The sequence below is a fragment of the Haliaeetus albicilla genome, chromosome 24, assembly GCF_947461875.1.
Source record: "Haliaeetus albicilla chromosome 24, bHalAlb1.1, whole genome shotgun sequence".
Classification (NCBI taxonomy): domain Eukaryota; kingdom Metazoa; phylum Chordata; class Aves; order Accipitriformes; family Accipitridae; genus Haliaeetus; species Haliaeetus albicilla.
This window is the reverse complement of record NC_091506.1, coordinates 14,023,291-14,047,785: the sequence shown is the minus strand read 5'-3', so window position 1 is coordinate 14,047,785 and position 24,495 is coordinate 14,023,291. Positions and strand designations below refer to the sequence as shown.

The 24,495-nt window shown below is 47.5% G+C and overlaps 1 protein-coding gene across 3 annotated transcripts; it reads right to left on the bottom strand.

Annotated features, from left to right (window-relative positions):
- Positions 1-1,146: 1,146 nt before the first annotated feature.
- On the bottom strand, positions 1,147-21,596 carry RAB7A (RAB7A, member RAS oncogene family). 3 transcript variants are annotated; one of them, XM_069812192.1, is made up of 6 exons: positions 21,432-21,596; positions 5,591-5,651; positions 4,367-4,493; positions 3,336-3,554; positions 2,670-2,798; positions 1,147-2,496 (listed from the first exon to the last, which is right to left on the bottom strand). In XM_069812192.1, exons 2-6 carry the CDS (start codon positions 5,641-5,643, stop codon positions 2,401-2,403), a joined length of 624 nt encoding a protein of 207 aa, XP_069668293.1. In that variant the 5' UTR covers positions 5,644-5,651; positions 21,432-21,596; the 3' UTR covers positions 1,147-2,400. The 3 variants fall into 3 exon arrangements, with proteins under 3 accessions (XP_069668293.1, XP_069668294.1, XP_069668295.1); XM_069812193.1 differs by lacking the exon at positions 21,432-21,596 and adding an exon at positions 9,554-9,574; XM_069812194.1 differs by lacking the exons at positions 5,591-5,651; positions 21,432-21,596 and adding an exon at positions 4,835-4,989.
- Positions 21,597-24,495: the final 2,899 nt, after the last annotated feature.

Below are 24,495 nucleotides of genomic sequence, written 5' to 3'. Positions count from 1 at the left end.
GAATCCTCCCCTCCCCTTTAGCACCCATAACATCCTGTGGCAAGGAGCTCCACAGCTGTCCTACGCCCTGTGGAGCACTCTCCCTTTGCCGTGTCACTGCCAGTTTATTCAATGGGAGAGAGATTAAACACAGGATCTCTTCAGGACTCATCTACAGCTGCTCCATGCAGCAGCCCTTTCAGCCTCAGCTCTACCACCCAAGGTCAAAACAGCAGGAGGCAGGTGCAGAGTTAAGACCATCCTCTTTCCCCAAAACATCACTTTATAGTTACTGCTCCCCCCTCCCCCAGCTTGGCTTCTTCCACACTAGAACTGTGTCTACAGAAAACAAATGCCAAGTGATGCTTTAAACGGAGATGAGCAGAAGGTCTGAGTCTTTCAAAAAGATGCAGACAGGAAAGTGGTCCCACCAGGACACATTGCTATTGCAGAGTAGTTATTTGAAACTGATGTAGACAGCAAAAGCCCAGTCAAGTAAGAGAAAAGCATGATAGGACAAAGCCATAAAATAGGATATAGAGCACAAAGACTGTTAGAAGGCTCTTGAAATAACTGGCCTCATTTCTCTATACATTGTTTTCCATCTTCCTGTGGGCATGAGTAGTGAGCTCAGCCTTGCTGAGTGCAAGTAGAAGGTCATGCCCAGCATCTAGAAATTAAAGGCTTCACCTTAACTCACTCTAAGGTGCCCTATGCCAGCCTTGCTTCCCCTCCAGCTGAAGCACCTAACTGGTGAGCTGGGAAGGGCTCAGCCTGCTCTTCTCACCAACCCCTCCCACAGGAGGGTAGCAAGAGCTTTAACAGCACTGCCCTCCCCTCCACCCTTCCACAAAGGTTTTCATACGCCCAGGACAGGGCTGAAGGACTACGCTCATGGGAGAGTGATCAGATCCAGCAGCATTCCTGCCACTGCAAGCAGCTTCAAGAAAAGCAGAGGGATAGCTGCCCTCCTACAGTTTTGGGTCAGCCAAGCAAGCAGGGCCTGCTCAACCCACTCCTGAAAACCATCTGGAGGGCACAGACTTTATAGTAAGGAGGAAGCACAAACATCTTTCAATTAGCAGGCACTGGCTTGCTAAAATGGCAACTAGACAGAGGAAAGAAAGGATGTTAGTGAAGGAAAAAAAAGAGAGTCAGGAACAGGAGTAAACAAGAAGGTTTGTTCTTGTTAAGTTTATTGGCATCATGTTTGTCTCTTTACATAAGAGCTCAGCCTACGTACTAGAATGTAGACCTCTGGAAAACAGGTAGAAGGGCTCCATTTAAGCAAGCTACAAACGCAAGAACAAATACCAGGAAGAAAGGAAGAGAGGAAAGGGACTAGATTGCCAAGTTTTTCCATACCAAAAATCCAGATTAGCAGTCAGTAAGAAGAAAGGGAAGATCATAGTCCAGGTCATTCATCAAGAAACAGCTACCACAACCCAGATGGGAGAGGAGCTCCTTCCACAGTACAAAGAGCCACTGGGACACCTCAGCTCTGGCTTCTTCTCACACTTGCTCCAGGATGTTAGGACTTAAGCAGTAGGGGAGGTGAACAAATGAGGTCATTTCATAGCTGTATTTAATTTTAAATCCAATAATCCAGTGTGCATATCAATGCTGTTATGCAAATCTGAGAATTTAGATACAAGGAAGCCAGACAGATTTTCCAGAAGATGAAGCCTTTTTGGCCTCAAAACAAGAAGGCTTACATAGTTCATCTCCACTGTACAGAATACTGCCTCTATCTGGACTTTGTGTTGCTAGCACGCTGCAGTTCACAAGTGTCCTCCTCACTTTCTACACAATCTGTGTTTCAGTACTTGAACATGTAATTCAGGAATTTTACACTAATTTATACATTTTTAATTGGTTGCATATATTAACATGTACTATAAGATTTTTCCTAAAGAAGCATTACATAATACATGGATACTGTAAAAAGATTTGATTAGTTAAAAGTAACAAGCATTAACAGAGATACATACAAAACTCAACCTAGTTGGACTGAGTGCTGAGCTTGCAATGAACTATGGGTAATCAGCCTTTCCAGTTGCAGCCTTCACAGGGGAAAACACGAGACAGTTAAAAATGTATGTAACTTGTTACACAGATTACCTGTAAACAGTTTCTCTCCATTGGACACCTGGAATTAGATTCAGTTCCAAACATACATAAGAGTTTCCATTTTAAACTAAGAGAAAGGTCTGTTACCATGAAGTGTGATGTGGATGGTGTGGGGACACGAGCTCTGAAGTACGGGACTCACAGATGCTCATGGAAGATGGGTGGATTTTGGCAGCTGGAGATGGAAATTTTTTTAAATTTCGTTTTAAACACAGAAGAGGGGCTGTGTGTTTGAAGGCCTAAGTGTGATATTCATTTGTGAAGGACTGTGCTCAACCCCTCCCTCTCCCCTCAGCAGCTGCAGCTCTCCGCAGAAGCCTTCACTCGGTCATTCTTGTCTAGTTTGATGGGTTCGGGGAATTCATTGTAAAGCTCCACTTCGGTTTCCTAGTGGGAGAGAAGGGAAGAGTTAGTGCCGTGGCTCTATGGACAGCTCCTAGCATGCAAGGAGCCATTCTTGGCTGGGGAAAACCGTTGGAGAGCCCACAGCTGCCCACAACAGCTGAGCTCAGCAGGCAGGACCAGCACTGACAGAGGGCAACCACTAGCCCTCTCCCTACCTGTTTAAGTGCATTTCGTGCAATCGTCTGGAAAGCTTGTTCCACATTAATGGCCTCCTTGGCACTGGTTTCAAAGTAGGGGATGTTGTTTTTACTGTAGCACCAGGCTTGCGCCCGTTTTGTGGTGACCTGGGTGGACAAAGAGCAGCATCACCACCTTCAGCTACACAGGAAGGGGGGTTTATTTCCAGGGCAAGGCCAGATACTGCTCATATCCAACCTGAGCTAAGACAGCAGATCTGACCTCATCAAAACTACAGCCTTGATAGAGAGCACAGGAGACTGCTGCCCACCACCAACTACACTCAGCCCCAGGGCAGGGAGCACCATGCCTGAGGAAGATGAGGGCACAGACTGCTCAGGCATCCGCAGAGCAGGGACTTGCTCCTATAGGAGTTTCTCAGCAATTCTGAAGGAGGAGAATCAGCTCCTCTCCTTGCACCTACCCAGGAAGCTGCTGCAATCCTTCCACCAGTGGGCAGGAGTATGCTGTGCACAGGGGTTTGATGTTTCCAGGCAGGAGAAACTCTTCCCCAGTGGCACACAACAGCTGAGCCACACTCAGGCACCTCCCACTCCTGTTTCTCAGATAACCCTCCTGTGTTCCTTCAAGGTCTCCCACTCCAGCAATTTCTTAAGAGGAGGCTAGCAAGTCCCAGTACTCACTTGTCTGTTTTCTAGGTCAATCTTGTTTCCCAGCACAACAAAAGGAAAGTTCTCAGGATCCCTTGGACTGGCCTGAATGAGGAATTCGTCCCTCCAGCTGTCTAGGGTTTTGAATGTGTTGGGGGCCGTGACATCAAACACCAGCACACAACAGTCTGCTCCCCTGTAGAAGGCAACTCCCAGAGACTGAAATCGTTCTTGTCCTGCTGTATCCCATATCTGGAGCAAAAGACAAGGCAGATAAGCCAGCTCTACTCTGACACAGTCAGTCCACAATTAGGGCATTCATTTCAAAACTCCCCAGCAGGCATCTACAGCCCCCAGCTAGACAGAGAGGAGCACCTAAAGGCTTGGGAATTTCTGTAGGCACTAAGTATCAAGAGCCAGAAACACCCTTCTAAAGATAGCTAACCCTTTTTGTGTTCAGCCTCAGCAAGGGAGATATCCTTGTTCTGGGCAAGCAGGACTTTGGTATTAGGGTCAGCAGGTGACCTGCCTGCAGTGCTTGGGTGCACTTGGGTACCAGCACAGTCCAAACACTCCTCTGATGGCTGCAACAGGGCTTTTGCTGCCTTGCAGTCAGCTTCACCACAGAGAGATGGAAGCTTCAGATACAAGACACTTAAGCAGACTGGCAGGTTAACATTGTACCCACAGGACTCACAGCAGCACGAATAGTTGACCTAAGGAGTCCTTTCCCAGCCCTTTCCAGTTACTGAACACTAGGGAAGTGCATCTTTCTAACAAGATCTAGTTTACTGACAGTACCAAATGCTGTTTTTAAACTGGGCCTGACGAAGCCGCTCTTAGCTGAGCCCAAACTGATCTTTGCCTTCCCTTGTTCAGCCCATGCACAGATTTGTAGAGAAGCCCAGCAGCACCTATGGCCAAGACCTGTTCAGTGCAAACAAGATTCACACCCAGTATACTGACCCCTGCACCACTCTGGACTACACTGGAGCAGATACTTCCACTTAAGTGTGGCCTAGGCAGCCAGGCACCCCTTGCAGCAGAGAGCAGTCACTCCTTACCTGCATTGTCACTAGCCTGTCATCCACCATGACCTCTTTTGTCAGGAAGTCTGCGCCTATCGTAGCCTTGTACTGGTTACTGAATTTCTTGTTCACATACTGGTTCATAAGCGATGTCTTTCCCACCCTGCACAGAAAGACAAAAAAGACTAAGTAGGCTGTTTCTATAACAGTGTTTGAATTAACCACCCTGAACAGAACATCCCAGTGCCCTTTGCCTTCCACCATAGCCTCCTGGCCTTTCAACCAGGGAAAATGCACCCACCTCTGCAAGAAGGGGCTTTTATGGAAACAGATGCTGAGGCAACATGCTGAGTAAGAGCATTAGCTACCTAAGGATACAAAGGATTACAATCTTTAGAAACCTTGTTTCCCCACCAGTAATCTGATCCTCAGTAAGGAGTATGTATCACATTATGATCATGAGGGCAGTTTTGGAAGAACATGAAGTGCCCCAGAGAAACCCACCAGAAACAGTCATCTTCAGCCTCTGCAGGAGGAGGAGGTGGAAGAACAGACAATCTCAGCTGGCAACAGCTCACATACACATCTGCTAGGCACCCAGAAGTGGAGATCTTCCCCAGAGAGCCAGCTTAGAGGCTCACATGCCCTCTCTGTGGCTGAAAAACACTCCCTGATCAACAGCTTGCTGGGCACAGTGGTATAAATAAGCCTTATGTCATGGGAATCAGGTTACAGCCTGCACCACAAGTAACCTATAACAGCTGAGCAGACTCCTTGCTCAACAGCACAGAGCAAAGCCTTTCACTCTAAGGGGCAGGCTCTAGCCAGATCAGACAGAAGCTAAGCAGATGGCTCAGTATAAACTATGTCTGACAGAGACAGAGTTTTAAGAAGTCACCTAAGATTGCTTACTAGCAGGTTTTTTCTTTTTTTTTTTTTTTTTTTAAAGTGAAATGCACATTTCAACACCACATGTCCTCCTTGCAGAAAGGCTATTCAGTTCTGCTACTGGAGTGGCCTGCCCACCAGATTTCCCCTGTTTAATATTGTGGCAGGACTTCAAGATACTAAATTGTGGGGACACATTCAGGACCCAGGTTAGTGAAGAGTTCTTAAAGCTATAAGGTAACACAACTATCTGGGGCTGTAAAATATCTCCTCCCAGCACTGCTGTTTCTTACAATGCATCCAGGCTTCTACTACCCAAGAACACCACTCCAGGTAGGTGCAGATTGGCAACTTAAAGGCTCCTTCACTTACCCAGAGTCTCCAAGGATGATGACTTTCAGTAACACTTTCTTCCTAGAAGTCATCTTTTACACTAGAAAGGAAGAGCAACAATCCCATCAGACACCATTAGCATGTTATTCCTCAAGGCAGAAAGCAGCAAGTTTGGAGTCTGAGAAACCTGACTCCCAGCAAGGAACCAGCAAAGGGCAGGGCCCAGCACTCCTGAAACCAGACTCCTTCAATTCAAGGCTACACCTGAGCACTAACCAGGTGTTTGTCCATTTCACAGGCAGGGCCATGTCAGACCAGTAGCAGCAACTTAATACCAACAGGTAGATGAGCCAAGCACTTGTCCTTTACAGTACCACATCCATTTTGGACCCTATTTCCAGGCCATTTTGTGGCCTATTCACCTAGGCCATCTCCCTTAGCCTCACTGGAGGCAGTGCAGTAAAGCATATCAGCTCCCAACACAGACTAGTTCTTATACATGCTACTAAGTGAGATGTAAGCCAAGATGTGTCTAATACCACACTCAAGCTTTTTGTATGCTGTTCAGTAGTTTCCCAGTGGAAAAAAATAAAACAAAAAAAAAAGAACCTTTCAGGTTCAGCAATAGCTTTCTCTAGCAGCTGTGCTTTGTGAAAGTGTTGAGTCCCAAGGATACACTGTGGTTGAAGCAGTCACAACACAACGACACAGGCCAGCTGAACAGCTGAATTACAAGGCAAACTGCTACCAGACTCCACAGCTTTGCTGAGAGCTATGAAGCTAACTACTGCCACCTCACCTTTGGTGGAAGGACAAGTAGGCTACAGCAATAAAACTCACAACATTCAGTCTATTGCTCTGTCAGATGACAAGCTGTTTGCTCCATTGCATCCTGCCATGACTCCAGTCCACTTTATAGGCAGGTGGCTCTGAATGGGCCACTAATGGTCCATCCAATTAGCAAGAGAGATTTGAACTCCAGAGATCCACACTCTTACTTGCTCCCAGGTCTCCTTCAGATTGGTGAAGAAGCTAGAAGTACATCAGCTGCAGCAGCCCTGAATACACTTCTGGATGTGCTTTAGCACAGTGAGAGCAAGTACAAAGTCTTGCTATTAGTGGCTGAGCATGCCCTTCTTACCATGAGGCCCTTCTCCCCACCTCTGGGGAATGGATGGGACAAACCATTCTTAGGTGCTCAGGCTTGATCAGATAACAGACCCTGGTTTGGAACTGACCTCGTCCACAACACAAGGACTCCTTGGCTTTTCCTGAAGAACCCTGCAGGTTCTGTACAGCAAGAAGAGCTGGAAGACAGTTATAGCTGTGCTACTTGAGTTCAAAGACCCTTTGACCACAGGCTTCATGTATTAAGCCCTTATATAGGGACTTGGTTACCCTAAAATTCCCATCCTGCTACACCACATTCATTACACCACACAACTCCTACTCTTCAGGAGCTATTCCTGGCTTTCACCGCTAAGGAGGCCTTCACTTCTACAACAACATGGATATATACATCTTCTGAGCAGCTTGGTCCTATGCATTTCCTGGGATACACAACAGTCTCAGCTGCTAGATAACTGCAACCCACTTCATCCCACTACTACTGGAGATAACATGCTCCAAGCTGTAGGAGCCTCTTACTAGATGCAGAGTCCAGTTGCAAAAGGTCTTAATCATCTCAAGCTTTGAGTGTTAAAAGACATGCAGTCTTTTAGACTTTGCCATCAGTGAATGCTGCAGACACTGAAAAAGCCCTCCTGCAGCTGACATAGGTAGTGGTGCACTTTCAGCCACACCTTGTTGGACTGCACCCACCTCATGCATCTAGTGATACATCTAGATGGGAAACACTGTTGAGAAGATAACAGCCAGAGGCTGTTGAGTGAGCAGCAGTGACAGGCCACCCACAGAGCTCATGCTATCCTTAGACGGGTGTTAACAGATGCCAGAGAGCCTGCACAGGACAGTTTCTCCAAGTGTAAACACCTCTCTTTTCCAAGGCTGTCTATGCTGGACTGCATTGCTCAATGATCCAACTGGCAGCCCAGCTATACTACCAAAGATATAGCCAGCTGAAAGTTGTCAACAACCCCACCATTTAGTACTGCTTCTGCTCTTGCCAAGATCCACACTCTATAGCTTGTCTCCTCTATAGCCATGGGGAGAACAGTCCATGTAAGCTCCTTCAAGCAGACGGCACCTCCTGTGTTTTCAAAGCACATAGCACAAGTGACACATGCTAGCCAAGCCAGAGACTCTTGCAGCACAATCAGCCCAGATGGAGCAAGAAGCAAGTAAGCAGAGCTTTGAAACAGCTTAAAGACAGCTGTGTACACTGAACTGTCATGGAAAACATCTTTATAGGTTCAGGTTCATTGTGAGAGTCACCTGTTTTCCTCAAGACAGAGGAAAACAACTCACCCTGAAGCAACTGTGCCAGAACCCAGCATGTACTGCTTCTATTTTTCTCTGAGTGTTTTCAGTATTGCTTGCCACTGGCTGCTGCAGCTTACTGCTTCCTGGTATTCGAAGCAGCTTTGGACAAGCTGGCATTAGTTCTCATGCTCAGGGAAGGATTTGCAGAGCCCTAAATTACAACACTAAATCACACTGGGTGCTTAGCACCCAAGTTCAACACAGCCTGAAGTCCCACTATGAAGGGAGGGGAAACTGCTCTGTCAAGTCTCATTACCTTGGAAGTAGCTCAGCTGCAGACATGGGAAGGAAGTCTGAGTCAGACCTGACACTGTCTTCTTGTCATAGCTGACGGGCTACCTCATCAGTGTGAAGGGCTATTACTGCCTCATGAACACCGGTCAGGTGAGACACTCAGCCTCCATCCCAGGTTATGCAACGGATATGAGCCATAGCACAGAAAAAGCTGCCTCAGCTTGGTATTTGGTTTGGGCCATGAGACAGTGAGGAACTCCAGTCCTGCCAAGGGCCAGCAGTGGACAGTGCCCAGAGTTTCCCACCCCTGTTCTACTAGGCTTGATCAATGCTGCTTTGAAGCCCAGTCAGTTGATGGGCCAAGCCCTCTTATTAATCTTCTCATTACAGGTATAAACAGACTAATACTTCAGCATTACTCCTTGCCCAGTACAAGAAGGAGACCTTGCCTTTGGAGAGGCACATCTCCAGGTCTTAAAGGAAGTACTAGTGTTTGATCTCCTGGAGGCTTCCTAAGGAAAGAAACCCCTCTAAGTAGCATCAGGTTGCTCTCTACAGCACCACCTTTACTATTTCCTTTATCTTTACCATGTTCTGTGTGGCCAAGCAGGTCTCCAACAGCAGCTCCAGCTTTAAAGCAACTGTTTGTGCTAGACAGAGGTCTGACTGGTCCTAGCAAGATCTTCAATCTAGATGGATTGAAGACATCCCCATTATCTTAAGTGGGGTTTTCTTATGAAGCAGCCCAAAGGCCAAGGACAGGACACCATGCCTCTTTCAATGTTTGCTTCCAGCCACAGTGTTTTTAACAAGCTGAGACACTAGCAGTGAAAGACACTAGTGCTCTCTGAAGGTCCTGTAAGCGAAGCCTTACTACAGTCTCCTTAACACCATGCAAAGGATTTTGGTGACTTCAGTTCATACTAAGCCAACAGCAAATACAACATGTTCATGGCAGAGGATGCTTCCACACACTGCAGTTCAAGTAAGCTCAGAAATACCTCAGTTGATCCTGGTTACAGCATGCCATTTGCTGTGTCAGTAGAACAAGGCACAACTAACCAACCCTGGGCCAGGTTCAGTACTCAAACATTTGCTTGCCTGAAGTCAGAGGCAGTTTATGATTATTCCCTTGTTAACACAGGCTGTTTCTCACATTATATGGCATCGAGTAGGTTGATTACTGCCTTCTGTCCCAGAAATGGAGCCCACATACATGCTCTAAGCTACATAGATCTCATTTCTGGTAAACCTTGCTAGTAAAAAAAAAATCTAAGGGAGACAAAGAATATAGCTTTAGCTCACAGACAAAGCAAGTTTGAATACCTGAAGGAACAGTTCTCTCACATGAGGAGTTTCTCCAGTCACACCTGCAAGAAACATTAAATTACTAAGCTAAGCTGAGATATAGGCTGCACAAGGGTTTCCCCAATGCTCTTGCAAAGACCAGGCTCAGCTTGAGTTGAGATCAAAACTGTGACAGTGGTGAGTCAGTGGTATCCAAGTCTAAGACTATTTTGCACCTATACATGCAGCTTGTCTTGCTTTATGATATTTGGTATAATTACTCTGAAGCAGCATCCTGTAAGAGTCACATAAGCCCTTAAGATGGCAGTGTGCGAGCTCACACAGGGCTCGGATCCAGTCCCAGAAGCATTTCTGAACAAACACTTCCTTTTTTAGAGATATCATGAAGAAAAACCTGTTTGTTAAGATTTGATCCAAGACATCAGTTCTCTTTTACACTGTGTGAAGTCTCTTGGAGCGAGGTCACCTGCATGACTGCTCAGAACACAGCCTACCAGCACACCCAGCTAGCCCTGCTCAGCAGCCATCAGGAATTTTCTGTCAATCAGGACACCAGTCAGAATCATTCCTCCTCCGGGCTTAAGTGGTACCAAAGGAATGACACAGCTGCCTCTAATACTGGAGAGGAGTCCTTCCACTCAATTTTTAATGCCTATCCATTTAAGCAAACAAGCCATTAACAGTATGTTGACCCTCATGAGATTAAGCCTGGTATAGCATGCTCTCTCCCACAGTATTACCTTTCTAACACTGGCCTGCTGGAGTAGCAAGGGAGAACCCCCAACATCTGACCTGCAAGTGTTTCTGGCTTAGCTGATCTGAAATGAAGAGTCAAAAACTGTCCTATAACACTCCATAGTGCTACAGCTCCTCAGATACAAAAGCAAATAAAGCCTATGCCAAATCTAATTAGGCTTCCCTTCTTGCTTCAGAGTACATTACAACTGTCCTTTCACTTGCTATATTAAGACAGCAGCTTTAACTCAAAGCAGAAAGGGATGGTTAAGGATTCCTTAGAGATGTTCACGTGTCAAGTCACAATGCAGGCATTTTAGTATTAATTAGGTTGGTAAAAGCAAAGAACAGTAGGAGCTTGCATTGATGGCCCACCAGATCTCTTGGATTAGCTTTATCCTTTAACAGAAGTAGGCCTTGCAATAGGAACACCCTGTTAAGTTGCTCATGCACAGTTTTAGTATGGTAGCTAGCCTTGGGGGGGAATCTCACCTCCATGGAAGACAACTGCTCCTTAAGCAGTGGCATATCCATACCAGTTTTGAACCTGTTGACAAGCTGCTGGAACAGTCCTTACTGTTGGAGCTTTGCTATTAAAAAGTTCAAGTCACAATCCTAACCAAGAACCAAAGCATGTTTATGCAGAGGCTAGAAAAACTGGTACATTTGACCAGGAGCTCTCTGCTTTTGCATCTACCAGTCTGCCATCTGCACTTTCTGCTAGAAATAAGCTGAACACTGAAGCAAAATTGTCAGATTACACCTCTCACCTTGTGTCCTTTGCCAGGGATATTTAACACTATGCCAACAGGGCACAAAGCAGTAGGTGAGCAAGCATCAAGCAGAGCTAAACTCACTGCTGGACTATGAATACCTAGTTCTGCTCCCCTCTCCCAGCAGGCAGCACATGAGTAAAGTAGGTGTTCCACAAAAGGGCACATTTGAACCTGAAGCACTGCAGGTCTGTTCTGGGTGCTGTGGTTGATAAGCAGAGCATTCACTTCCCCACTATATCACAGGACCTTTAGTAAAAACACCTAACCTTGAGAAACCCAATATGGATAGAGCTGTACTCCATTAGGGGATACCACACACTGCAGTGGGCTCACCACACTGACCAGACTGAGCAGAAGACAGCCACACTTGAACACTGGAAGACCTTTCTGCCCTGAAATGCAGGAAAAGCATCCTAAAATGCAGCTAAGTGCATTTCCGACACAGAAACACCACCTCTGCTCACTGTTTTCTCACATGGAGGAGGCTGCAAAGCATTAAGTCTCTGTACTGCACTAAAGAGCTATTTTTATTCTCCCCCTTCAATAGTTCTGCATTTCTTCAAGGAAACTCAAGCTGGAAGAATGATTCAGGACCAGCTCAGTCAGACCGAACCAGTTTCTTCCCAGAAGTAGCAAGCTCCCTAGCATGTTTAGCACCTTAGGGGGTTATGTCTGCTTAGACCTTCAACCACTGAAATAAGATGCTCACTGGATGTTTGTCCTGTTCTTACAGGATCAAGCACACCGGACTGGCATATATCATTTGCCCCATGGTCACACTGTACCCTGCCATGATTTATCAAGCCAAGTTTAGCTGAGGCTTTGAGTAGACACATGAATTTGTTCCAGTTCAGCTACCCTGAAAATGCAAGGCCTCATCCTGAGGAAAGGCAGATAGTCTGCAATTGTCATTAGTTGACCAGGATCACAGTTTCCACTTGCAGAGCACCCAAGTGGTCCAGACACCCTTTGTAACAAAGCCTCAATCTCCAGTTGCAGCAGGAGCTCAAGGTGGCACTGAACAAATTTTACCAATACCATTTAGTAACAACAGCTTGGTTCCAACCACCTGGTCACACAGACATTGCTAACCAGGTGTCTGCTAATGCAAAGCTACAAGTGACAGCCTGAGCAATTCAACATGAATGCCTACCTAGGACCTGCAGATACCAACCTTTAACATCTCTCACTTCCATTCTCCCGCAAGTGACAACAGCCCAGGAACAGAGCAAAAGCCACATCCTTTCATCTGGGAAAAGGCTGAGCAGCAGCCAAAGGACCATCATCAGGGGCTGTTACTTTCATATGAACATGGCTTAGGAGGTGCCAAGTTGCCTTTAAGGAAGAAACTAGAAATAAGTCTGCCTTTGTTTTTTTTTTTTTGTGGTTTTTTTGTGTTTTTTTTTTTGACTGCTACAGAGCCTGCACATTCTCCTTACCAAACCTGAGTGCTCTACAAGTGGACAAGTACCTAGCGTCCTTGCACTGAGGACTGCTACAGAAGCACATGAAGTTCTAACAGCAAGTTGAGTCTTGCATTGACAAGGGCTGCACAAGCAGGACAGTACCCTCTATCCACTCCCATGATAGGTCTACTACAAGCTCAGCTTCCCCAGCTGGCTGGAAGATCTCATCTAGGAAAGCCTTACTTTTAGTGGGGACATGTGCTGGCTTTGTGCCTAAAAAGTAAATTAGGAACATCTTGCCATTTGGGTTGACAACTTGCAAGAACTACTCTCTGTAAATAGGTTGCTTTTTAGGGCAACAGGCTCCTACAGTCCATACAGTCAGAGGTGCTTTAGAGGTGCTTTCAGGCCTCACTGATGCACCACAGAGCAGCAGTCAGTTAAAGCAAAGCCCACACCAAAAGCAGCTGGCAAGATATTCTTGTGACAGCTTCACAGAAGGGTACACTCTAGATGCTGCTGTATCAGTAGCATTTCAAAACTGCTTTCCACCTCCCTCCTCCTCACACATTTATGTTGCTGTTCTAACCAACATATTCCCTCCTGCTGGTACACAGCCAAGAGCTCAAGTACAGCTCATCGTTCCCTCCTCAGGAGGAGCAGCTAGGCTGCCTGCTACTTACTGCAGTTTCACCAAGAGCAGGCTTCTGTCCAGTTGGTGCCTTTCCCAGCCAGCCCTGTGGGGCAGGAATTACCTCTGTTCAGGGAGCAGGGAGCCTCAGCTACAAATTAATTTTTGATAGCTTGTGTAAAACATTATATTGCAAGTTATCAGGTGTAGGTATGCTGTCCAGTGTCTTCCACCCCCACCTGTGAGTCCTAAGCCAAAAGCTTCACCTTCTTGAAGAACAGCCTAGAGCTTTAGATGCTTGCTAGCACACTGACATGGCTCAGATCAAACTAAAATCTTAAAACATGTTTCAGTATCCCAGAGGAACTGCCTTTTTAGACTACAGCTGTCTGCAGTAAGTTTCCATCTCATTTTGAGGGTGGAGTTGCAGCCTCCAGTGCCGGAGGAGCTGCTCTAGGACCAAGTGAAGCTCAGGAACCAGCCAGCAGCAGCCAGCTACAGCTCAGCAATATGGCTTCAAGTTCAGTTCATTGGCTGCTTCAATGTGAGAACCAAACTGATGTGACGTGGTGCTAATAGCTAACTGACCTGGTCTGCAAGCTAGCTACCACATGGATATAGACACCAGGCCCACACACATACCCTACTACATCTGTTCCTGGTAACATGCTCTTAAGACAGCTCAGTGCTAAAGGGAGAGAATGATGGGGCAACATACAGCTTGGGGAAACATGTAGGAAACCCAGCTGGAAAGCAAAAGCTTTGAAACAGTTGTGAACAGAATAGGCTCTTGGTGTGATCAAGGAAGCTCCAGAGCTGGTGCTGGGGAATACACTTCTTGCAGTGGCAACAAGGTTTTAGCTTGCCTCAGACAGACCCTCAATCCCCAACTGGAGGCTCTAGGACACATCCCTGCTATGGGCAGGGGCTCAAAGAGCTCCTTGGAAGAAGATGCACCAATGGCCAGTTTGCCAGAGTCCAGATGACACAGGGAAGGCAGAAGCAATGCCACTAGTAGGAGCCACGTCTGCAGTGGAATCACAGGACTTGCACATGAGAAGGGGTCTGCCCTGCCTGAGGTCTCAGCTCAGCTGCAGCTCAGTTAGGGCTGAGAGTACTGGGATTTGGAGAGCACTGCATTCCTGAGAGGCACTGATGCATATGATCAGTCAGGCTCAAAGCCTAAGTTCTCAAAGCCAAGTTCTCCAGTCCAAGCCTCACTGATTCACAGCCCTGTTACACCTCCTGGCATTCCTCCAGATCAGAGTTGTTTTATGCCTGCACAATGGTTAAATACTAGATGTGGAACTCAACAAGTTTCTTGTTCTAAAGCTGCCATTATGAATTGTGACTCCACCCTAGAAAAGTCCAGACTACGTAGGGCTAGCCTGCAACCCCACATCCAGGAAGGTATAAAGCTTAGAAACTGATCTTTACCAGTTTAGATATCACGGCAGCCACCTTCTCTTGAGGAGATATCATGCTGATCTGACTACATGGTTTGAGTGGGAGCAAAACAAGCACGGAAATGCATTTGCTTACAGTAGTACCAAGGCAGATGTGTCTCTGCATGTTTAGTCAGACCACCAGTGTGCATAGGAGCAGTGGGACAGGTATGGAGGTCATTTCTTGATGTCTACAGGAACACTGCTTTGCCTAGACTGCTGCTTAGCACAAGATTACAGCAGCACATGTAAACTCTTCCAGGTGATAAACACCCTGAGCCAAAGGGAGGGAGGGTAGTGCAGGAAGTGTCCCTAGCGATGCAGCCAGCTATGCTGGACGGCCATCCTGGGTGGATCACTTTGCTCCTCAGCAACCCGAGGATGATCGCCATCATCTCCACAGCAGGTATGTGGAAAACAGCAGCTATGAGCAGGAAGGCCCTTTTAGAGCTAATGCCACACAGTAAAAAGATCAGGATTCCCAGACAGAGAGCCAGTGCTGCTGACGTGGTAGTCTTCAGGTTATAGGAAGACAGCTCCGTGAGAAACCCATACCCACAAGCTTCACTGAAAGCTAGATGTTTCCAGTCATTAAGTTTTAGTCCACCAGTTCCTTCAGCAGCTGAAGAGCCCTTATACCACAGGATATCTTTCTCCCAGGAATGGGCAGACATATACAGAGCCCTAACAGGCTGATAGCAAGTGTCTGAAGATCTTGAGCTAGCCTTCTTTTGGCGGCTCAAGTTACACTGTCATTCAAGAACGAGTATTGCTGTGCCCCTACCTTCCAGGAGGAAGCAGATCCCCTGTAAATCCTACAGGATTTCAGGTAGTTCCCAGCTGATTTTCCCCAAGGATCAAGCTGTTACAAGAACAGGCATGCTTGCTTTAACACCCCTCCCCCTTTATCAGAGCAAGCTCAACTTCCCCTATTCTGCCCTGGGGGAGACAATCTCAGGATGTGGGAGGAGAGTTGAGCACATTGCTGGCTGCTGGGAGACACTAGGCAACAAGCCATGTGTCTTGACTAAGGGCCTTGCCTACGCAAAGCATTTCAGCTATACCAGTATAGCTTCATGTTGCCATGCCTCTACCAGAATGGCCTCCTTGGTGGAGAGCTTTCAAATCAAGCAAGACAAGTCTTATACTACTAACTGGAACATAGCTATAGCACCCATACAGCCTGGTTTATACAGTCATGTCTGTCAGCCTTTTGGCACACAGCCACCCAACCAGCAGAGCCAACCAACAGTTTCAGTAACCCCAATATATGAATACCAATAGCCCAGCACAGTTCTCACATCAGGCCATCCCACTGAACACAACTCCCCCATTACTTTCTATAAACCAAGCACAGTGCCAGGGGCAGCTGTGTTTTAATCTTTGTGTCCAAAAGATAAGGCTGACCAATTAAAAGTATTGCAAGTCAGCCAGGCCACTAAGAAACATTAAAGTTGTTAGATCTTTACCATATCTGACAGGATTTTTCGAGTACTCAAGATTAATTTCTAGTTTTGTCTACAGCTTCCTAAGGTTTCACACATTCCCATCATGCTTTCAGTTTTAGAAACACAGATTGGAGGAGTTAGATTCCTTACCACTGCAAAGGTTAAGCACAGATCTTAGACCTTGTGAGTGGTAAACAAGCCTTGTTTATCCACTCCTGGCTGCTAGCTTCCCATCAGTTCCTAGAGGCTGGGCAAGAAAAAAGCAACTGAAGGGAGACTTTGACCAGGGTTCAGGCCTTCAAGTCAAATTATGGCCCTCAGGAAGCCTGACAGACCCTGTAGCTTACATCTGAGATTCAGATGCAAGACTGAATATTGTCTCTCCTTCAGCAACAGGAGCTCGATAGAAGAGATAGGACAAATACCAATGGGAGATCCTACCACCAGACACGTAGATGTGGAGAAGTACAAGACCAACACTAATGGCAAAAACCTTACTCCTGTACATCTATTCCAGGAGGTCCTGTTCTCAGTAATGAGTGTTCTAGAGAGGAGGCTTCCTCTAGGGACAGGTTGCAATCTAAGAACTAAACCTTGATCTGCAAGCAGAACTCCAGATCCCACACACTCAGTACCTCTTACTATGCTAATGCAGTCTGCAGAGCAGGAAGGACAAGTATTTCAGTACCAGTCCCAGGATGGGAGTGTAATAGGTCGCTTGCCATGACAGCTGAGTCGGTCCCTAACAAGGGATTCCTACTGTGGAGACTCTGTTTCAGACTGACATTTCATACCCTCATACCTCTTACAAAGATCCTGCATCAATACTTCACCAGCTCAGCTATCCTCTTGACGAAGCTCCACAAAGGACCAAAAAAGCCTCACTGAAGTGACATGCATGGTGAAATTAAGAGCATGGTGCTGGTAAACTGCATATTCTTGGGGGGGGGGGGGGGCGGGGGCAGAAATCAAGCCTAGGCATGCTTCAGTTACAGCCATCTCACTGCTCATGCTTGAGACACTGTTACCACTGTGCCAGTTTGGACTTCAGATATCATTATCTGTGTCTGGGAGTGGAGAGGAAGAGCGAGCTACAGAGCCAAGTGACTCAGCCCTCTTGAGGGAGACAAGCACCAAGCAGGTTACTTTCAAGAGGATGCTGCTTCCCAGCTGGAGAGAGATCAAGGGTTCAGGACAGACTCATTAGATAAACTGGTAGCCCCAGCAACCAAGATGCCAGGTAGCATCTGAAGGCAGCTCCAGCTGCCTGCCTTCACTTCTGTCCACCACTTCACTAGTCTAGTTTGTCTGCGAAGTGACCAAAATTACAGTATGCAGTGATACAAGACAGACTCCAGAAAAAATACTGTTTTCTTAATTGACAATATAAAGATCTACTCAATTTCATTTAGGCATTTCTGCTTGAAACTCATGCAAGTACCATTAGATACAATTAGTCACCTTAAGTTGGCATTTCAAGTAGTTATGGAGAGGCAAGAGCAAATCACTCACTACATCAAGTGCCTTTAAATTACATAAATAGGAATCTGTGCCACAAGCTTACACTTCAATCCCATCTCAAAGGCAGTGCACTCCCTCCTGAAGTTTCACTGCCCTGTGAAAACAGCCATGGCCTCAAGAACAGGTTCCCTAGCAAGAGAAGTCAAGGCTATTTGAAATCAGCTGTAAATCAACACACTCCAGTGGCCTTGACAAGTTTGCTTCCCTCCCAGTCACTGACCATGAGTTAGCAACAGCAGTGTTGACACAGCTTCCCCCATGGACGGAGCGCTCATTGCTGGCACTAGAGAGGAGGAGCAGTCTCACAGGAACAGCGCTAACAGCAACAATGACATCACCACGGCAGATCTCCACCGAGCAGAAAATGCAGCAGCACACCGGGTTTGAGCGCTGCATCCCCGCGAACAGAGCACAAAAGCAACAAGCACGCTGGAAGCCAGAGAGCAACCATGTGATAGAGGGGTATCCCTTCACTGTCTGCTATTTCTGAACAGCACATGTGGAGTCACTGACCTTGGGCACTCATTTGGAAGTTTTATTCAAGGCGCACTGAAAGGGAAATATGATCTTCAATAGAGCAGCTAACTGTAGAACTGAAAATGGTATATTAACTATTGTCATTCAATTAATTATCCATACCTAATTCAGTTTTGATAGGCACAGCTCATGTTTGGATTGTCACTGCAGAAAGTGACCCTTTTATCCTCACAATCTACTGTCACAACTTAACTATGTCTGAAGGCAGACTGTTATACAGCAACTACAAGAGATCATTTTAGGAAGCTGCAGGGGGAAGCGAACTGAACTCCAACTCATCAGGCAATTAAACTGCAATTATCAAAACAATGCTGTGCAAGGATGAAGTACTTCAGCCTCCGAAGGATGCAGGATTGCTGTCAGACAAGCAGCATGCAAGCATGCTAGTGCCCAGCCAAGTTCAGCATTTAGGTAAGGTCTTATCTGGTAAGGTCTTATCCATCAAGGCAACAAGCTTTAAATTACTCTACAGTTCTGCAAGGGAATCTTAGGTCTGTCAGGCCCTAGTAACAAGGGCTTAAGAGCAGTTCAGGTCACAGCCAAGGAGAAGCCCAGAAGACGTTAGGGAACACTGGCAGCATGCAAGGTGAGGGTTCTGTACTTGTTTATCAAATGGTAATTTACTTCAGTTACTGAAGAAATTGCTATATTATAACAGCAGGGACAACTATCAGTAAGTATCTGTAAGCCCACACATCCACCAGTTCTAGAGAATGCAAACAGCTAAGCACCCTATTCCACAGCACTTATTCCCAAACCAGGGCTTGCCAGACACCTATCTCACGATGCAGCATTTAAAAATGCACCCTAATCAAGCACAAGCAATTTTGTTTACAGCCAAATGTTAAGTTCTGCATAAACTAGTCTCATTTTCACAGAGAAGTCAGACCAAAATCCCATACATGTTAGAGACAAAGCTATTTATAGTTTTGCACAGATGGTTTGATTGTAATTGTCATGTTTCCTCAAGGACAAGCTTTGCCAGAGATTTGGTCCAACAGGTAATTCACATAACCTTCCAACACAAGGTCTTAAAACAGGAGCTTCAAGAAGGTGCTGCAGAAATTGAATCCAGTAGCCCTCTTGCCCACAGGCATTCATTTTGGGTAGTAAACCAAGCAAAGTGGTATCTTCCCCAGATGATTTCAGAGGAGAGCCTATGGCAGAGCTTGTACATTTTCCACTTTCAGTTAAGGATTCATCAATGTTGTAATATGTCTGTGCTACTCAGTGTAGAGTTTGATTCACTGGCTTTGGTAGGAGGGCAGGGGTGCCTGTAATGTAGCCTCTGCAACACAGTTAAATTCTTAACTTGGCACTTTTGCCTTTTAAGGTACAACTCAGTGTGCCACACTGAACTATTAGTAGGGTATTTGAGGACATGGACCACTGCATGACACCACAGGGAAGAAGAAAGTTTAATGTAGCTACTGCCTTGCATCTTATCAGTTATACTTCTCACTGCAGGTTAGGAGAGCAAGAAACTGCTATTGGATTTTAAAAGTTTTCCTTACTGAGGGATCAGATTAACCCCATCTTACAGCTTTTCTACACCAGAAGTAGAGTATTAACATAATAGCACAAAAAAAAAGGGGGCAGTACTTGAAAGTAACAGTATTAGAGCTGCTTTGGATTCTGAGGACTCAGGCCAGGCATGGTGGGTCTACTCATTAGTTCATGGAGGGCAAGTCATGTGTTCAGTCAGCTGTTGGAAGTCACAAGAGGGATGGGGGGAAAAAAAGAGACAAGTATACTTGTTCTTCCTGAATAAGTACAGCAACGAAGTCCCGATTATTTAACAAGGAATATTCAAATTACTCCACCCACTTTAACCTCAAATACAGCTCCTGAGAGAACAGGGTACATTGACTCCAGCAGCCTGGCTCTACTGGAAGCATAGCAAGGCTGCAACTTCTATCATACACTACTAGTACCACTGCAGCCCGTGAACATGGTACAGCTGCAAGTAAGCATGTAAGTCATAGCCAGCCAAACACTGGGGCATAGCTGGTAACGCACAACTCCCCTAAAAAGAGAGCTCTTCCACTTCCCCCAGCCTCAATTCCCACATGGATACACAGAGTGCTAGGCACAGGCCAGAGCTGGCTGGCCAGCAGCAAGTACTGGAAGCTTTAAAGCTTCCATATTGGCAATTGTCAAAGAACAGCTTGCTTACAGTTGGGAGGACTTTGTTCTGTCATGTATTCTCAGTTTACATACAAAACCCCTCATACACACATATCACAACAGCTCTGCTTATCAGCAAGTATTTTCAGTTTTCAGGGAGATAATACTGAGAATTCCAGCTTTGACTCAAAGGGTTTGGAGTTACTAAGACAGACTCATTTCAGTGCTGTGGTTACCTATCATACTTCAGATTAAGGCAGCCTTTTTACAGCTGTTTTACTACTAAAACAGTCCCTCTATTTACAGGGAAGACAGTGCAGTTGTGTTAAGTACAATGATTAGGTATTTCCATATTTATTAGTCTATATATACACCTAGAGACTAATAACGTATCTATCATTTAATTTACCTTATTATACACTCACAGCCAAAAGCACTTCCAACATCCACTCTAATACTTCTTAGAACTGACTCAGGCTTTACACACGCTGCGAGCTACTTTCGCAATAACTGCCAGTCTGTTCAGCCGCCTGTTTTGTCACGTTAATTGCTCCCAGGGCAGCCTGCTCATCATAAAAGCGATATCCACCGACCACCCAGAGCAGCATTTCACCACCCCAACCCAGCGCTTCCCCAAACACCAGCGCTCGGACCACTTTCGGCCACCAGCTGCCCCAAAGCCTCTTCAGACTTTGAGAGGAAGCTACGGCAGCACCGCCACATGTCACAGACAATACGCTCTCCTCCCCGGCAGGTACCACGTCGGGCCTCTTCAAACCTCCCAGGAGAGCAGGCTCCCACAAAGGCCTCGAGAAACGCGCGTCTCGGGGAAGGCCTGCGGGTCCCCACTCCCGCGGCGCTGCGCGGAGGAGCCCTTTCCCGGCGAGACCCCCCGCGGCCTAGCTCTATTGTTCCCGCAGAAACCACAGGCCGGGCCCGGCACGGCTCCGGGGAGCTCGGCACCCGACAGCGCCGGCCGCCTGACCCCGCCACGGGGGCGGGCGAACGCCAGCCCTCCCCAGCGGGACAGGCCCCGGTGGCGGAGCCCGCCCGGGGAGCACGAAGGCGGCGCCACCCCCGCCGCCCCCCCTGCCTTGCGGGAAGGGCCCCGGCGCCCCCCCCCCCAACCCAACCCGACGCCGGGGAGGGGCCCCGAGCGGCGGCACCCCCCGCCCGGCGACTCCTGCGGCCGGGGCGGAGCCGCCACCCCCGCCCTAGGCCAGGGACCCCCACCCCAGCGGCACGGCCCCGGCTCCCCGCAAGACCTCACCTGGTGCGTGTGCCGCGGCGCCCGCCCGAGACTCGCTGCCACCCCCCCCGCTCGCCTCGGTCGGCTTTAATGGGCCCAACAGCCTCCCCGCTTTCACTTCCGCCTCCCCCCCGACAACTTCCGGTCACGGGGCCCGCCCGCTGCCCCTGACGTCAGCACGCCGCCCGGCAGCCGGCGGAGTAAGGGGGGAAGGGGAGAGGTGGGCGCGCGTCACGTGACCGCGGGCTGCCGGCCGCCATCTTGGGTCGCCGAGGCCGCGGCCGAACCGCGCCCCGCACCGGCTTCGGGGCCCAGCGGCCTCCCCCGGGAACCGGGGGTTTACGCGGGGAGACGGGCCCGGCCGAGCGCGCCCATCGGGAGTCTAAGATGCTGCTCGTGGTACCACGCGGGCCGCCACGCCCGCCCGGGCGCAGAGAGCGCGGGTGGGAAGGGACCTGCCCGTTGTGCGGCATGTCACCGCGCCAGAGCGGCAGACACTGACTACACCGGGCCTGTGCGGCTGCTGTCTGCGCGGCAGCGCTGCCGACAGCCGCCGGCCCGCCCTCGGAGGTCTGAGGAGAGAAGGAGAGGGCTAGAGAAATTTTCCCGCTTCATGCTTTCAGAAGTAAAGGATGGGAACACAAGGGCGCAAACCTGTTCTTTGGGGTCTTTTTATTTGCAGTGATCTAGAGTGAGGTAGTAGCAACAGCATTTGTAAGGAAAACAGAAAGTAAAATATGACAATGGAAGATATGTTCAGGTTAATTAATCAGGCAGTAACCAGTTCCAAGATCAATAATGCAGGCAAGTGAAACGGGACAATATAAACTCTCCTGCACCTTAATACATGGGAGGATAGCCGTCCTGGTGATACAAGAGAAATCCGTGTTTTCTACTCTGCGTATTGGTTCATCTGTGACTATTGTGGGTTTCATTAAGCTGTGAACTCGGGAAAGCAAAAATGAAGCAACCAAGGAAAAAACGTATTTTTAGAGTTAATGAAAGAGATAAAAGGAACTAAGCTACTTACAGCTACATTAAAAAGAAAATAGCTTCTGAGCAGTATACAGCAGACTGCTTTTAACTCTAAGAGACAGGGACTGATTTGGAGAGAGATCTCAGAACTGGAAGTCAGAAGACCTTTGCTCTTCCGTCTGTCCTGAGATGAATCTGCCACATATCATTAGGCAAAGGCTTGACTCCTCTGTAGGGTAACGCAGTTTCCCTGCATGTCACCTGGAAACAGGAATGCTCACCTTGGAAAGATGCTGCAAGGTTTGATTCATTATGCTCACAAAGCAGTTTGAGATCAATAGTGTAAAGGTAGCTGTCGTGGTTGCGCAGCATAGCAAGTGTGTTGTTGAAGTCAGTTACCTGTCAGGCCTGGCCTGAATCCCTTCTGAGGAATATCTATCGCAGAGCACACAGGGTGTCCTTACAGTGTCCTACTTTAGAAAAATGAGACAACAGTGGCGTAGGGGCCTGAGCCTGATTTGGCATCTCTGTTGCCCAGAGAAGCTCCTGTGCTGCCTGCAGCAGGAACCACGTCTGCTCCAAAGGGCAGCCGAGTCCAAGCCCACTTCAGGTACTCACCGTCACACTCTCCTTCCTGTACGCCAGTGCCAGCTCTCGACTGAGCCTGCCCTGAGTCGCTTTAGCACTGAATCTGCTGATAACTAGCAATAAAAGCAGCACAGATACATTTTCTGCCAGCTTAGTGCACTGAACTGGCTTCATGCAAGGGAAGGAGGGGTGAGGCAGGACACAGCTGCCAGTCCTTGGGCTGGTTTAAGTTGTGGAAATGCAGACTAAGAGAAGGTGAACGGGAGCCAGGGCTGCTGGGCTCTTCTCATATGATGCCAACCAATTCATTACCAGTTTTGTACCTTCATTCTTCCACCTACAGGAGTGTATCACTGTTACTAATCCATCTTACAAGAGACGGGAGCCTGTGATATCTAGTTGATTAGTGCTATTAGGGTGACACATTAGATGCAAAGAGCTGCAGAAGAACCTGACACCAGTTAAAACACAGACTGGACAAAAGAGGAAGAGCTCTGATTAGTGAAATGATGGAGAAAACCCTCCCAAACAGACATGGTTTCTTTGGATGGGGAAGGAAGTATCCTTTCGGCTCAGCCCCAGGACTGTGGGCCCTGGGCTTATCAGCAGCTGGTGGGGTAGAGCTCTGGCTTGCCCCAGTCCATTTCCTTTTAACAGGAGACCCACATGCTGAGCTGTTATGGGCAGACATTAATGGTGAGTTACAGAATGTTCCTCAGCTCTCTTTTCCTAAAACTTTCCTTTTTTCTTTCTTTTTATGCAATATGAAAAGCAATCAAAAACTGTGGGTGGAATTTCCTCCTTCCTTCTTTACCACAGAGCGATCCTGGCACCATCTGTTACGTACCTTTGTTACACAGAAGATAACCTCACACCAAGTTCCTGTGTCACTTGCTAGCTTTCTTGGCATGACCAACAGCTGCGTCATGCAATAGTTGTTCGTGATGAGTTTCTGATTCTCTTTGGGAATGCAGCATTTTCTCAGACTGACAAGGCAAGATCCTGCCTGCCTTGAAGAACATACGAATCCTGTCACTGGGGAGGACCAATGTCAGCAGAGAGGTCCTTGCTATCCAGGCTGGACACCTGTCTTTTGGAACAGATGAGAGCTACATTCACAGTGGCAGAATGAAAATAGAAACACAGTGGTAAGAAAGTGGCCAATGGAAGTATTGAGCTGTGGCTCTTGCATTTTGCCTGGCCCTGGGGACACACACACACACACACACACACACATGCACACCTCTGCACCAGAATAAACGTGTGACCCAGGAGAAACCAGACCGTGGTGCAGCAAGCAGTCCAGCACACTTAGTTTCAGTAGCCTGTAAAGAAAGCTGTATTCCTCCTTTGATACTTTCACAATATCAAAGCCCAATTAAAACCCATTAAAATGGATCAATTTGAAACCCAATGCCAATCGTTCCCAATCACTAACATTGCTTTGAAGAAATCCATTCTCTATCCTTGAGGGACCTTCACACAGGTGAGCAGATGTCTAAGGTTGTAGTGACAGACATTT